General features: G+C 37.0%; 1 protein-coding gene across 1 annotated transcript in view; it reads left to right on the forward strand.

The window, feature by feature from the left end:
• RAB21 (RAB21, member RAS oncogene family) overlaps positions 1-9,776 on the forward strand; it is a 35,970-nt gene extending 26,194 nt beyond the window's left edge. Inside the window, exons 5-7 of the mRNA XM_007952462.1 lie at positions 6,298-6,352; positions 6,862-6,950; positions 9,634-9,776. Of these exons, the coding sequence (XP_007950653.1) occupies positions 6,298-6,352; positions 6,862-6,950; positions 9,634-9,776 (287 nt within the window). The remainder of the gene's footprint in view (positions 1-6,297; positions 6,353-6,861; positions 6,951-9,633) is intronic.
• Positions 9,777-15,339: the final 5,563 nt, after the last annotated feature.

Below are 15,339 nucleotides of genomic sequence, written 5' to 3' on the forward strand. Positions count from 1 at the left end.
AGCTCAGGGGACAGGAGTGTATAGAGGAATGGACACTGGGAAGAGCTAACTATGGGGAGGAAGTGGGAGGGGAGCTGTTGCATTGTGGTAAACTGTGGTCAGTGACATGAAACAAAGTACGTGTGAACTGCTGTATGGAAAGTGAATTTGCTCTGTAAATCTTCAACCAAATCACAATTTAAAAAAAAAAAAAATGGTAGAAATTGGAGAAAAAGAAGGGATAACAGGCATCAAGCAAGTCCAAAACCTAGCAGAACAAATAACATTAGCTTTTAAGGCTTGAAAATAATTCTCTGTTCTCAGAGACCATGTGAGCAATGGCCCTGCCTCCAGCCTCTGGGTGTTGGCCATGCCCTTTGGATTTTGAATGAAGGCCTTTAGGCCCTGGGTTTCAGCTCTATCTTCCAGGACCTCTGGGGTGAGAATTCTGCTCTCTCAGCTTTGTTGCTGTTCTTGTTGTTATATGTCGTCGAATCGGACCCAACTCATAGCGACCCCTCCTGGGGTTTCTGAGGCAGTATCACCACGGAAGTAGATTGCCCAACCCTCCTTCCAAGGAGTGGCTGGTGAGTTTGAACTGCCAGCCTTCTGGTTAGCAGTCAAGTGCCTTTAGATACTATGCTACCAGAGCTCCTCCCCTCTCAGCTTTAGGCAGCCCTATTCTTGTTCAGTTGAGTGGTGACCCCCTCAGCCTTGACAGGCCCTCTTCTTCTGCCCTTGGGCATGGCAGCCCCACTCCCTCAGCCTTGGGCAGCGGCCCTAAAACCTGGCAAACCTTAAGGCAGCCCCAGTCTCCTGAACTGAGTTGATGAAGATCCAACTCTTTAAAACCTAGGAAGCTGTAACCCCATCCTTTGAGATGCAGGAGACTGTAGCCCTACCTTTTGAAAGTGAGAAGGCCCTGCGTGCCATGCATCTTCCAACAGTTCTGCTGATATCTGAGCTGCTCCAGGGATGGTCCTTTTCTTTCCTTGGAGGACAACAGATGTAGCTCCTTTAGCTTATTTCCTGCTTGTGTTATTCCAAGAGCCAGACATTGTTCTCTCCTCTCTCCTTTCTCTCTCCCCTTAAGTCTAACCTATGGATTTTTTGCTTTAATAATTGGTTAGATCCATTAATCACTACATTCATTTCTTTAACAGAAGATTGTTTAGCCATGTTCATCATGAACTTTCTGGACATGTGTCCTTATATTTGTACAACAGAATCTTCCACATCTTCAAGCTTTGTTTTCATTTCGCACAATACGTTTTTAAGTGCATCAATCTTTTCTCTTGCATTTTACTATAAGCAACAAGAAGAAACCAGGCAGCCTCCTGAAGATCTTGCTTAGAAATCTCATCAGCCAGATAGCCGTGGTCTACCTACCTTCCACCAAACATTTGACAAGTTCTTTGTCACTGCATAAAAAGCATTGACTTTCTTCCATTGTCTAGTCACATGTTTATCATTTACTTTTAAATCCTCACCAGAAGCACATTTAACATCCACATTTCCAGCAACATTTTGTTGCTGGCGCCAAATGTATTAAGACGATAGAGATTTTCTCTATAGTGCTCCTCATATCTTTCTGAACCCTCATCAGAATCGCCTTTAACATCCATAAATCTATCAACAATCTCTTCAAGGCAATCTAAGCTTTTAATGTTAGGTACCTTAAAACTCTTCCAGTCTCTACCCATTACCAAGTTCCAAAACTACTTCTACATTTTAGGTAACTGTTAAAGTAGGAACCCGCTATTGGTACCAAATGTCTTAGGCTGTGTTCTCCAGAGGAGGAAAACCAGTGAAGTGTATATATGTATAAATATGTATACAGAGATTTAAATGGTTCATGCAAGTGTTGTTGTTGTTTGCCGTCGAGTCGACCCCGACTCATAGCGACCCCTCCTTGGGTTTCCGAGGCAGTATCACTATGGAAGTAGGATTGCCCAACCTTCCTTCCGAGGAGTGGCTGGTGGGTTTGAACCGCCAGCCTTCTGGTTAGCAGTCAAGTGCCTTAGCCACCATGCTACCAGAGCTCCCAAGTGTAGAAGTTGGCAAATCCCAAATCCATGGCTAAGGTGTCAGTCTGGAGGCTTCTTCTGATTCAGCATGGTTGCAAGGGTTGACAAACCCACAATCAGCAGATAAGATACGAGGCTGTTGGCTCATACCCCAAAAAGTAGAGGTAAGTCAACAAGTCATATGCAAGATAAAGAGTGAGAGAGCTTTGCTGGAACATCTATATATATTGGATGCAGACCACACCCCCAAGGAAACCGATGGACTTTTCAGCTGATAGACTGCTCACATCAAAGCATAAAGTGGCAGATGATTACATTATATTACATTGTGGGAGAACATAGCAATCAGTCCAGTGTCTGTTAAACATCTGAGAATTACGGCCTCACCCAAGTTGACACATAACATTAACCATCATACCTGGGAAACTCTCCTAGGCCTCACCCCAAACCAAAAGCCAAACCCACTACCATCACTTTGATTCTGACTCATAGCAACCCCACTTTCTGAGGTGATAAATCTTTACAGAAGTAGATTGCCCTGTCTTCCTGCCATGGAGTGGCTGATGGGTTTGAACCACCATCCTTCTGGTTAGTAGTTAAATGCCTAAAGCACTGCACCACCAGAGCTCCTTAGACCTCACCCCAGATACTCTAAAGCAGAACCTCTGTAGATGGAACTGGAATTAATTAATAGCCTCTTTTCATCCCACCTTCTTTTCTTCCACAAAAATTTTTTGAGTGGCTCCTATATACAAGGCACTGTGCTGTAATACAGTTATATCTTCTATATACACTGGTATTAAGGAGCTCTGATGGTGAGTGGTTAAAAGTTTCAGCTGCTCACCAAAAGGCCAGTGGTTTGAACCCATCAATTGCTCTGGGAGAAAGATGAAGCAGTCTGCGTCCATAAAGACTTAAAGCCTTGGAAACCTTATGGGACAGTTCTGATCTGTCCTATAGGGTTGCTATGAGTTGGAATTGACACAGTGGCAGTGAGTTTGGTTTGGTTTGGATATACACTGGTGTTTGGGCACAGTTTACCTAGTTTAACAGGATACCAGAATCTCATTTAGATAGTCATGTTAGTGATTGTAGTGGAATTTGGAACAAGAGATACTAGAATCTAGCTGGGGAAAAAAAGGGTTTTAGTTAATTTGAACAAAAGTCTTCTTGCCATCTATAGAGGACAATCCTGTTTTGTCTCTTTAGAGTGAAAAAATGTTTTGCCTCTGTTTGCTTGAGCCACTGGCCACTGGGTGGTGCTTTTTGCATTCTTTGTAGCATGAAAAAAGTTGCATATCTTCTGGTGACTGCTTGCTGTCTTGGCTATAATATAGAAACTCAAACCAAACTCACTGCCCTAGTCGATTCCAACTCGTGGTAACCCCATTGGCTTTGTGAGGCTGTAAATCTTTATGGAAGTAGATTTCCCCATCTTCCTTCTGCAGAACAGCTGGTGGGTTTGAACTGCTGACCTTCTGGTTAGCAGCCAAATGCCTGAGCCACTACACCACCAGAGCTCCTTCTATAATATATAAACCAAAAAACTCGCTGTTGTTGAGTCATTCCCAACTTACAACAACCCTTCATTAGGTTTCCAAGGCAGTATTCTATGAAAGTAGATTGCCCAGTCTTCCTTCCAAGGAATGGCTGGTGGGTTTGAACCGTCAGCCTTCTGGTTAGCAGTCAAATGCCTTAGGCAGTACACCACCAGAACTCCCTCTATAATATATTAAAACAACAACAACAAAAAAAAAAACTCGCTGCTGTCAAGTTGATATGACACATAGCGACCCCTCCTTAGGTTTCCAAGGCAGTGGTGTAGTGCCTAAGGCATTTGACTGCTAACCAGAAGGCTGGTGGTTCAAACCCACCAGCCACTCCTCGGAAGGAAAGTTGGGCAATGTATAGTGATACTGCCTCAGAAACCCAAGGAGGGGTCGCTATAAGTGGGGTCTGACTCAATGGCAGTGTGTTTGGTTTGTTTCTCAATCAGTAGATTGTCCAGTCTTCTTCTGAGGAGTAGCCAAACCCACTACCATCAAGTTGATTCTGGCTCATAGTAACCCCCATTTGGTTGGTGCATTTGAACTGCCTGCCTTCTTCTGGTTAGCAGTCAAGTACCTTAGGCACTATGCCACCAGAGTTCCCCTATAATATATAGCAAATTAAAATTTTATTGACAAAATGTAGGATATTAGAATTAATATGTAATTTCTTGCTGAGGTAGACAGATGACTGTTCAAAGAAGGAAGATTTCATTACTGAATTTGTTGGTACCAGTTGAGGTTTAGTATATGTAGTCTAGTTCCCTGCCATGCAACCTGAGGCCATGTATCTCAAATAGTTGCTGCAGCTGCTAGCAGTTAGATGTTTAAATATTCTAAGTCTTCAGTACCTAGAATCTCTGGGCTTGTGCATTTCAGTCTCTGAGGCATTGTATCTTTTATTGGATGCTTGCTTCAGTGTTTAGGAAATATCTATATCTGAAATTGTCTTCTAGACTCTTTAAGGTCCCAGGAAAAAATGACTTTATTTATAATGTTTCTTTTTTTCTCCCTACAAGTCATAATAGAAAAATACATACTTCAAGTGTCCTTCTCTGGTATTTTCCCCATTCCTGTCTGTTACTTACCAATACCTTTACTAATGTTTGTTTTCAGCCAATTCGCCTTACTTCTCGTATTATATAAAGACTCTGCATTTTACAGTTCCTTCATTTTTGTTTTGCTGGCTTTTTTTTTAAAGGTATAAATTTATTTCATAACTAAATACACTTGTGTAACCAGCATCAAGATGAAGTCTTGATTTGGTGTCAATTGTTTAAGGAGAGTTAAACTTATTTTCAGTAATTTTGAATGTGCGTGATACACATATATTAACTTCTCTAGTGTCTTTTAAACAGTGTTTTTCCCCTTATGATGATAGAGTGCTTCAAAATCTATACATTATAATTCTTATTTTTACCAGTTTATATCGTCCAGGAAACCAAAGTACACTTAGAAACCAAGAAGCTAATCTAAGATATTTTAGTAACCAGTAAGATTTAAAAAAAAAAAAAAAACTGCCATCAAGTTGATTACAATTCATAGTGACGCCCATTAGGTTTTTGAGGTGGTAAATCTTTATGGACGTAGATTGCCTATTTTCCTTCCTCAGAGTGGCTAGTGGGTTTGAACCACTAACCTTCTGTTTAGCAGTCAGATGCCTTAGGCGCTGCACCACCAGAGCTTCTTAACCAGTAAGATAAAAAAATAACCAAACTCAGTACCATCGAGTCGATTCTGATTCATAGTGACCCCCTTTGGGTTTCTGAGGTGATAAATCTTTACGAAAATAGATTACCCAGTCTTTCTTCTGCAGAGTGGCTGATGGGTTTTAACCGCCAACCTTCTGGTTAGCAGTCAGATGCCTTAGGCACTACACCACCAGAGCTCCTTAACCAGTAAGATGTTGTTTTGTGCCATCTAGTCGGACCCGACTCATAGTGACCCCTCCTTAGGTTTTTGAGGCGGTATCACTGCGGAAGTAGATCACCCAACCTTCCTTCCGAGGAGTGCCTGGTGGGTTTGAACTTCCAGCCTTCTGGTTAGCAGTCAAGTGCCTTAGGCACTACACTACCAGAGCTCTCAATCAGTAAGATTTGTTGTGTACCGTGGAGTCGGCTCCAACTCATAGCAACCCCTCCTTGGGTTGCTGAGACAGTATCACTACGAAAGTAAATTGCCCAACTTTCCTTCCAAGGAGTGGATAGTGTTCCTTAATTATTGATGATCTCTAAGCCTATAATAGTCCATGATTAACTTAAAGACATCAGTGCTTAACTTGGAGACCATCAGTAATTAAGGAAACCAGTAAGATAGCCTTCCTTAATTATTGACTGTTAATCAAGGATTATAGAAAATTCTTTCTGTTATCATTGACCATTTACACTTGGCAAAGAATCATAGGTTTATCCACTAGGTTTCTCGGGAGTCCTAGTTCACAGTATACCCTAAATCAAAGAGTATTGCCCCTCCCTGGAAAAGTTGTTTCCTCTGACAGAGGATTCACTTTCATGAGAGACAGGCATTGAACCATTTGAGGGAAGATGAGACATTTATCTTGACAGCTGTGATCAACCCTCACATCGTAGGAGTTAACTTTATAGTTTAAGGACATGTGGAAGTAAGATCAGGGTTTGTATTATTTTCACAAGTGATCAAAATGACATTATATGTATAGTGAGTTGGTTTAATTTCATTATAAAAATTAATCAGTATTAAAGACTGATTTTCCCCCCCAAAATTAGGTAATAAAATAGACTTGGAAAAGGAGAGACACGTTTCCATTCAAGAAGCTGAATCGTAAGTGTTGTGCCTCCCCCACTCACTGATGTTGCGATTATTTTCCTCTTTGTGCCTCATGCTTTACCATTTAGGGATTACTCAAACTTCTTAATGTAGACTGATCTATTGGATATGGGGAAGCATGTTTTACATTGGTAATTTGGTGGCTTTTGACACTATTTTAAGAACACTCCACTCTTATTTTCCTATTTTATTTCAGTAAAAAATAAGAGTGATGTGAAAGAAAACCATCATGACCAAATAGGTAGTGAGTCACAAAAATTTCCAAAGTATTTGGGCTCCAAATTATGAAAATGCAAATGTTGTTAGATTTGTGCTCTTAATAAAATTTGGTTCAGTGTATAGAAATATATTGAACAGTTATCTAATCTTAATTTCAATGAACTTAGGTTATATATTTAGTTATAAAAATGGCCACTGTAAAATGTTTAAATAGCATTTATGACCAAAACGTGAATAAACTTTCACATCAAACACTAAAGTTCATTTTTTCTTTTTTTTTTAAGGTATGCAGAATCTGTGGGAGCAAAACATTATCATACATCAGCCAAACAGAACAAAGGAATTGAAGAACTCTTTCTTGACCTTTGTAAAAGTAGGTATATTTAGATTTAATGTGTTCAGAAATGACTCGATATTTTAAAATACTGGTAGTATTCCTAAAGTGATATTTTACCAACTGACCACATTGAAAACTTTTCACATCTACTGGTGCAATTATTTACTTAATATTTTTCCTTAAACTAACTCATATTTTAAAGCTTAAATACCTACCTACTTTAGCTGTGTTTCAAGCAGTAATTAATAACTTTGAAATCATGTGTCTGATATTCACTAAATGCACATTAAAATAAATACCTCACTATTGACAGTAATAATGAAGGTATAATATGTAGATTAAGATGTATTTAAGAAACATAGCAACCTATTGCCATAAATGGGCCTTATATGGATTTTGATTTGACACACTAGAGGGAAAAAAACATATAAAGCAGTTGGGAAATATGAATACTTACTGATATTAAGTAAATTATTAGATATGTATTTTTTTTTTATTATGGTGTTGTGGTTATACTGAAAGTTTTATCTTTTGGAGAAGCCTATTAAAATAATTTACAAATAAAATTTTGTGTGTCTTGTATTTGCTTGAAAATAATAGTGGAAACGCATGGAGCTGTAGAGTCCCTAGGTGACACACATGGTTAAGTATTTGACTGTTGGCTAAAAGGTTGGTAGTTCAGACCTACACAGAGGTGCCTCAGAGGATAGGCTTGGTGATCTGCTTCAGGAAAATCACAGCCTTGAAAACCCTATGAGTGGTTCTGCTCTGCATGTATGGGGTCCCCATGAGTCAGAGTCAACTCAATGGTAACTAACAACAATACAGATGAAATTGAGTGGTAAACGTGTGGATTTTCATTATGTTATTCTTTCTACTTTTATATATGTTTGAAATTTTCCATATTAAGTTTTATTTTGTTTTGTTTTAATTGTGATTTGGGAAAAATTTTACAGAGCAAATTGGTTTTCCATTCAACAATTCATACACATTTTGTGACATTAATTGCAATCTTGGCTATGTAACAGCACACTTCCCACTTCCTGCCTTTGCTTTCTCTTCATCCTTCTTTTGAGAACTTGAAATGCTCAGATTTTCCTCTCCTGAAAAATCTCTCTCTAGATATATATATATAAACTTTGAAGTAATTTCAGGAGTTTTATGAATCCCTTAAGGTCATTCATAATTCTTCCAGATTAGTGATTCTCAAAGTGAGGTCCCTGGCCAACAGCATCATCGCTTGAGAACATGTTAGAAATGCATATTCTTGGGCACTGCATCATACCTACTGCATCAGAATTTCTGGAGGTAGTACCCAGATCTGTTTTAACAAACCCTCCACATGATTTTGATGGACCTTCAAGTTTGAGAACCACTTTTGTAGATTGGTGCTTTTCCAGCTTTAATGTGTTTTCAATTTTGGTGAGGTCCAATTTATCATTTTTTCTTTTAAGATCCGTGTTTTTTGTGTCTTATCTGAGAGTCTTTGCCTCACCCGAAATCACAGAGATTTTTTTCCTTTGTTTTCTTTGACAGATTCTATGTTTTGGGTATTACATTTAGGTCTATAAGTCATTTTTGGTTAATTTTTGTATATGGTGTGAGGTATAGGTTGAGGGTTATTTTTCACATATTTCTTTCATACTATTTCTTGAAAAGAGTTATTTATTCTCCATTGAATAAACTTGGCACCAAAACCAAAAAAACAAACTCACTGTCATCAAATTGATTTTAACTCACAGTGACCCTCATTGGGTTTCCAAGGCTATACATCTTTACAGAGCAGAATGCCTTATCTTTCTTCCACGGAGCAGCTGGTAAGTTCAAACTTCTGACTTTTTGGTTAGCAGCCAAATGCCTTAACCATTATACCACCAGAGCTCCTTAACCTTGACACATGTGTCAAAAACCAAGTGACTATAAAACCAAATAAACCAAACCCTTTGCTATGGAGTGGATTCTGACTCATAGTGACCTTATAGGACAGTGTAGAATTGCCCCATAGGATTCCCAAAACTAATCTTCATGGAAGCAGACTACCACATCTTTCTCTGCCAGAGTACTGGTGAGTTCAAGTAGCTGACCTTCCGTTAGCAGCCAAGCCCTTTAACCATTCCTTGCTAGGACTGTATACATGTGTCTGTTTCTGGACTCAGTTTTCTGTTCCATTGATCTTTGTGTCTCTCCCTTCACCATTATCACAGTCTTCATTAAGAGTGGCTTCATGCTAATTCTTGATATCAGATGGTTTCCTGCAGTTTTATTTTTCTCCCTCATCTTAAACTTTCATTCTTTTCAAATAGAATTTGCTTAAAAGTGTCACATTTCTAGAAGAAAAAGCCCTGTACCGTAAAATCACTTGTACTTGGAATGATTTGAACTTCTTACTCTTATTTAACAACAACAACATTCTTATTTCTAAGTGTGGTTGGAAAATCTTAAAATTTATAATTGTACATTGTCATTTGTTCATAACAAAAAATTTTCTTCTGTATTGATGTCACTGAGATCATCCCACTGAACAAATACACTTGCAGTAATGATACTAGTTTTTTAAAATTGCGGGTAAAGCTGTTTAGTGACCTGATGAAACATTCAGTACATTTAATTTCCTTATTGGTTGAAAGTCAGAACTATCTATCATAATTTTACACTGAAATTATAGAAACAGAAACCTCACAGATTGTGGTCTTAATCATTTCTGCTTTCTCCCTCTCAGGGATGATAGAAACAGCACAAGTGGATGAGAGGGCAAAAGGCAATGGCTCCAGTCAACCGGGAGCTGCAAGGCGAGGCGTGCAGATTATCGACGATGAACCTCAAGCCCAGGGTGGTGGTGGAGGGTGCTGTTCTTCTGGATAACTGCTCATGCATAAGAAATTGAAAACATACATACACACACACACACACACACACACAACAAAACTGTGGATCATTGCCCTCAACATGAAGACTGCCATATTCCGAGTCACATTATTTTACCAATGGAGTTATAGAATTAACAGTATTTTAAATTACATTTATAACACTGCAGAGACCTTAAGTGCTAAATAAACTTAGTGAAGTTTGTGACCAGAGAATTGGCATTTTCTACAAATGTTAACAAAGCAATTACCAATGGCCTTTTTACATATTTTTTTCTTTAATGAGGAATAATATGCATGTAGAAAAGACCTACTTAAAGGCTTCATTTATATTCTTTAAATCAAATCTTTATTTAATAACTTATATATGTTGTTGGAATGATATGCATTTTTGCAGTCCTTTGTATTTTGTGGTAGTTTGAATTGTGTCACTTCTGAACAGCAAACTGTTTTTGTTTTTGTTTTTTTAATTAGCAGATACCTGAAGTACTATTTTTGCAGGGTTTGCACAGGCCCCTAACTGTCTACTACTTTGATATAATCTATATACATCCTTTATGCTGAGCTGGTGAAATACATTGTAAATTACATATTAAATATTTTATCTGCTTTTACAAGTGCAAGGTGCAAAAATATATACAATAGTCTCATTGATGACTTGTAAAGTGAATTAACATTTGGTGATAATGCCTAAGCTTTTTGACTTTTATCTGATAAAAAGATCATAGCTCCCCTTCACTTTTGTCTTAACTTGAAAGTGGGTGTGTTTAAATTTCCACACATACTTTACTTGAACTACTGCCGTTGTCACATTTTTTTTTGCCTCTGTTAAGTCCATCTGATAATTGAATAGCAGCATTTACCTTTTGGTTTGTGTTTTTTTGTTTGTTTGTTTTGTAAAAGAGATGACATCTGCCAACTTTGCTTTAGAATGATTACTTTAGAAGTATTTGAGTGGAGCATGGTATAGTTTTCTCTTAGGCTTTATACAAGATGGGTTCACTGGTGAGAAGAGAAAAAGAGTTCCCACATAGTAGCCACTTAACAAGACTCATTCATTCAGCCTACTGGTGGCAGTGTATGCTCCTGAGGCAGCACTTTTAGATCCTTTTGTGAGCAAGTTGTATTTGTTCATTGCGTACCAGATCTGAACACAGAAGGTTAGTTTTATTTTATAAGATCTATCTTTCGGTGTTTCGATGAAGGGAAACATTTCATGTAATGCAGTTATAGTGAACACTGGAAAGATTTATTATAAAATTATATTCTTGTATACTTTGTAAATTAATCTCAGTTTTTTTCAAGCACAGGACTGAAGTTAATTTGTTAATTTTAATAGAATCAGGCACTGCTCACAGAAGGACACAGATTGTGGAGATTAACATAAATTGTCCTTGTTCTAATATATATATTTTTCCATTTCTGTCATGCTTGGAAAACTAGTAAATGTTATGTCTAAGATAAAGTGGAATGGCCCCTGGATTTACTTATTATAAGAAGCAGTAATATGTAATAAAGCTGTTAGCATAAGCAATTAAGAGGACATAAAGAGGTTAAAGTTAATGAAAAAATACTGATATTTTTAAACAATAGCTTCAGAGTTCTCAAATGGGTTAAAATTTGGGTGAATTGACACCCTGATGTTATAATATTAGAATCTTGACTTAAATATAGTAGGAAATGTTCTGTGAGCATTCACTTTCCCTTTTCAATGATTGTACTTGCTAAATTCAACACACTTGATTTCCCTGTTCTGTGTCTTTGGGGAAGGTGTCTTTTGGGAAAGAGTGAGGGAAGTAAGTTAAAATTTACTTCCTTTGAATTAATGTACTCTGTAGTCTCCTGGTTCTTTGTGAAGCTCATGTTTATGGAGAGGGGATGGAGGGGTGGGAAGGCAGCTGGAATCATGACTATAGACACGTGAAACTTTGTTGTCGTCCCTCCTCAACCCCCATCCTGACTCTTTATTAGGGAGTAAAAAAGCATTGCATTCTTGCTGCTAGAGATGTAGATGGTAAATAAGTTCTCTGTTGAAGTTAAATACGATATATAACATGAGTTACAGATTAAATTGAGCTTTATTCTAAAAAAATGAAATCATAAAACCTGATAATTAGTGAGCTGTACTCTTGAGTTTTGACCCTATTTTAATGATGAAAAGTACACATAGGAACCTCTACTTCAGAGTTTCCTGATAATTAAAGGTGGAATACAACCACTATCCATATATATACAAGTATATGTATATATACATATGTGTGTGTGTGTGTGTGTATATATATATATATGTATATATAATATTTTTTTTCTAACTCTGCCTTGGTTTCTGTGTATCTTTCTTAACCCCAAACATTTCATTGTTCTTTTACCTGCAATTTAAGCCAATTTAGTAGCACTAATAGATAATATGGTACACCTGTCATTGCCCTGCGGCAAAAAATGAGCCAGGAATAGTGGAAGGGTAATACAAAAGGACCAATCAACTGCAATATATATACAAAGAAAAAGGACTGTAAACCAAGGCTAAAGAATTTTTTCTGATGCTTTCTTCACCAATCTAATACATTTTTATCTCCCTGTCCTTACAGTTGTGCTATTAGAAGACACAAGTTATCATGCTTTATAGTAACAGTAATAGGTAGTGCCAATTTTTTTTCAACTCAAATGTAATATATAATTAAAATTGGTTTAAATAACCTTAAAAAATACATGAATAGTTTATTATGTTAAAAGTACACAATCATTGTTTCTGTAACGATGAATATTCTCATTTTGCTTTGTGATGATAGGGGAAGAGTATTTTAAAAAATACATTGTAACAATTTTGGGGTAAGTAGTAATCTTTTTAAAAAAAACATTATTATATGAAATATGAGTGGATTTGTTTTATTCTGAGGTATCTCCTGAAAATTCCCTAAAGCCATGACTGTTACAGTTAAATTGAAATCTTTCGTTTAATGTTAGCTATCTGTTATTAGTGTAGGAGCTCTAGTGGCGTAGTGCCTAGGACATTTGACTGCTAACCAGAAGGCCAGTGGTTCAAACCCACCAGCCACTCCTCAGAAGGAAGGTTGGGCAATCTACTTCCATAGTGATACCACCTCAGAAACCCAAGGAGAGATTACTTTGAGTTGGATCCGACTGGACGACAGTGAGTTTGTTTATATATTTATTAGTGTAGTGATTTTATTTGGCATTAAAATAAGGAAGAAAAAGGGTATTTAATTTTAGGTTTTCAGGGAAAACATAAAATAGAGGAAATAAGGAAGGAGGTAGTGAGGAATAGTATAGAAGTCAGATTAAAAGCTTTACAACCTGACAACTTTTTAAATTACTCTTCAAAATTCATTAGTTTTTATCAAGTCAGCTCCTAAATAAGGCAAGCTATGCATTGTGCCAAATATTTGAAAGAATAAATGAAATTGTAATACTGTTTGTTTTTTTAATACATTATTTGCAGTTTTCATATTATAAATGCTACCAGAAGTCTAGATCATTGATCTTACATTATGTCCTGATAATATAATTTAGCCTTAAAATTACCACTTATCTTACTTGTAATTTGATCTGTGCCTTTTACTTGAAATGTATTGTTTGACTTGTTAGCCATTGTAGACTTTTCCAAGTCATATGTATCATTTAAGATGCTGAGATATTCTGGCAAAGCATATAGATACAGTGCTGTCCACCAGATGCTTCACATTAATATCTAAAGCTACAGAGACTGAGTGGATCCTTAAGTACTCTTTCCTGAGTTACAAAATCCCTTACTTAGATTTTAAATGCTGGGATTCATTAAGCATGTACATTTACTTGACTTCATAATAGACAGTCTGCTATGTTGCTGTTATTTTTATTCATCTGTGACAGAGTAATATATTTAAGATTGTGGACCAAAATTCAGGCACGTAGGTCTGACTTTGGTGACCCTTCCCTTTTCAAGAAGACAAATTTATCACAATGAATTTTAAGCAGAATTTTCCTAAATGTAGCTATTAGTATTATATGTAATGAAAACTAATTAGAAATACTCTAGTGTTTCCAGTTTCAAATAGAAATGCTTCTCTCCCAAACAAACACTGCTTTAATTTGGTAGCCCTTTAGCACAGCTTATGCTACCCAGGAGTTACATGTCATGTCTGCTGAAATGCTGAGTGGGCTTTTGAGTATTAACTTATATATGGCAACATTTTATCTATAGTAGGTAAATGTGAACATAGACAAATTAATGTTACACATCACACCCAGCAAGAATTTGATTCTTAAGGTATCTTGTTTTCCTCAGAAGCCCACACTTAACTTCTAAATGCATCGCGTTAAAGTTACAGATCAAGAGATGTAGCTGCCAACCTAGGTCCTTATTCCCACTTTTTGAGACTTTCTGACAACTTATCATCTCTGCATTATCAACTACTCAAGAGAAAGCTGGTATGATTTTCTAAAATTGAACATGGGTAGAGCAAGAGGGAAAAGTGAGGGACAGGCATAAAATGATAATGTTAAAAAATAATGACTGATGTATCTTCAGTAGCAAGTTATTTTAAGGAAATGATTATATGTAGCACTTCTTAGGAACTTAAGTTTCTCAGTTTGTATTTAATTATGTAAGTAAAAATAAAATCCTAAAAAAAAAAAAATGCAGATACTGTAAAAGTGCCCCTTAGGTATCCCCTCTGAAATGGTAATTACTGTTCTCTCATTTATATTCCTGAATTGCCTTTTTGTTATGCATTTATATACCTATATATTTACATTTAGCAATACATAGCTGTGTGGGTTTTTAATTTTTACATAAATTGTGTTTAACTATGCATATGTCTTGCAACTTGCTTTTTTTTCCTCTCAACATGTCTATGAACTCTATGTCAGAAAATACACACTTTTTTCATTTTCTTTTTCTTCTGTTTCTTTGGGTTCCCTTTGCCATTTTGAGTCTCTCTGCAAGATTCCCAGATGTAATCTAGTCAGTAGGGTGAATTTCAGTGGTGGTGTAGAATTTAAACGTAAGCCAGTGCTTACATTTGACAATATCAGAGACTTCTGTAAGCATCTGAATTTGGGAAACTAGAAAGGCATTTGCTTGCAATTCATTCGAAGCTCATTACTTTTGGCCCTACTATTGACTTATTAATATTGAAAATTCAGGGGTCAACTTTTAGCAGATAATCTTTAGAATAGGTTTTTGAGGGAGGAAGGAAAAGAGTCTGATTGGGGAAAGAGTCCAGGGTAAAACTAAAAAGCTTTATACGACTGAATAGTTAAGCATGCTATTCTTGTACTACAGAGTTCATATTACCAAAAATTCATACTTCTGTGGAATCTGTGCTTTTTAGTACAGAGTAAAGCAAAGTCCCTTTTCAGATCTCCCTTTTCCCCGCTATCCCACTACCCTTGTAGCCTTTGTTAACAATTTGGTGTGTATCTGTATCACTTGATGTTGTTTGGTTTTGGCCTTTGTAGATTTTCATTTCAAACCCACCAGCCACTCCTCGGAAGGAAGGTTGGGCAATCCTACTTCCGTAGTGATACTGCCTCGGAAACCCAAGGAGGGGTCGCTATGA

The sequence above is a fragment of the Orycteropus afer genome, unplaced genomic scaffold, assembly GCF_000298275.1.
Source record: "Orycteropus afer afer isolate SDZICR_OR568_19922 unplaced genomic scaffold, OryAfe1.0 scaffold00339, whole genome shotgun sequence".
Lineage (NCBI taxonomy): Eukaryota > Metazoa > Chordata > Mammalia > Tubulidentata > Orycteropodidae > Orycteropus > Orycteropus afer.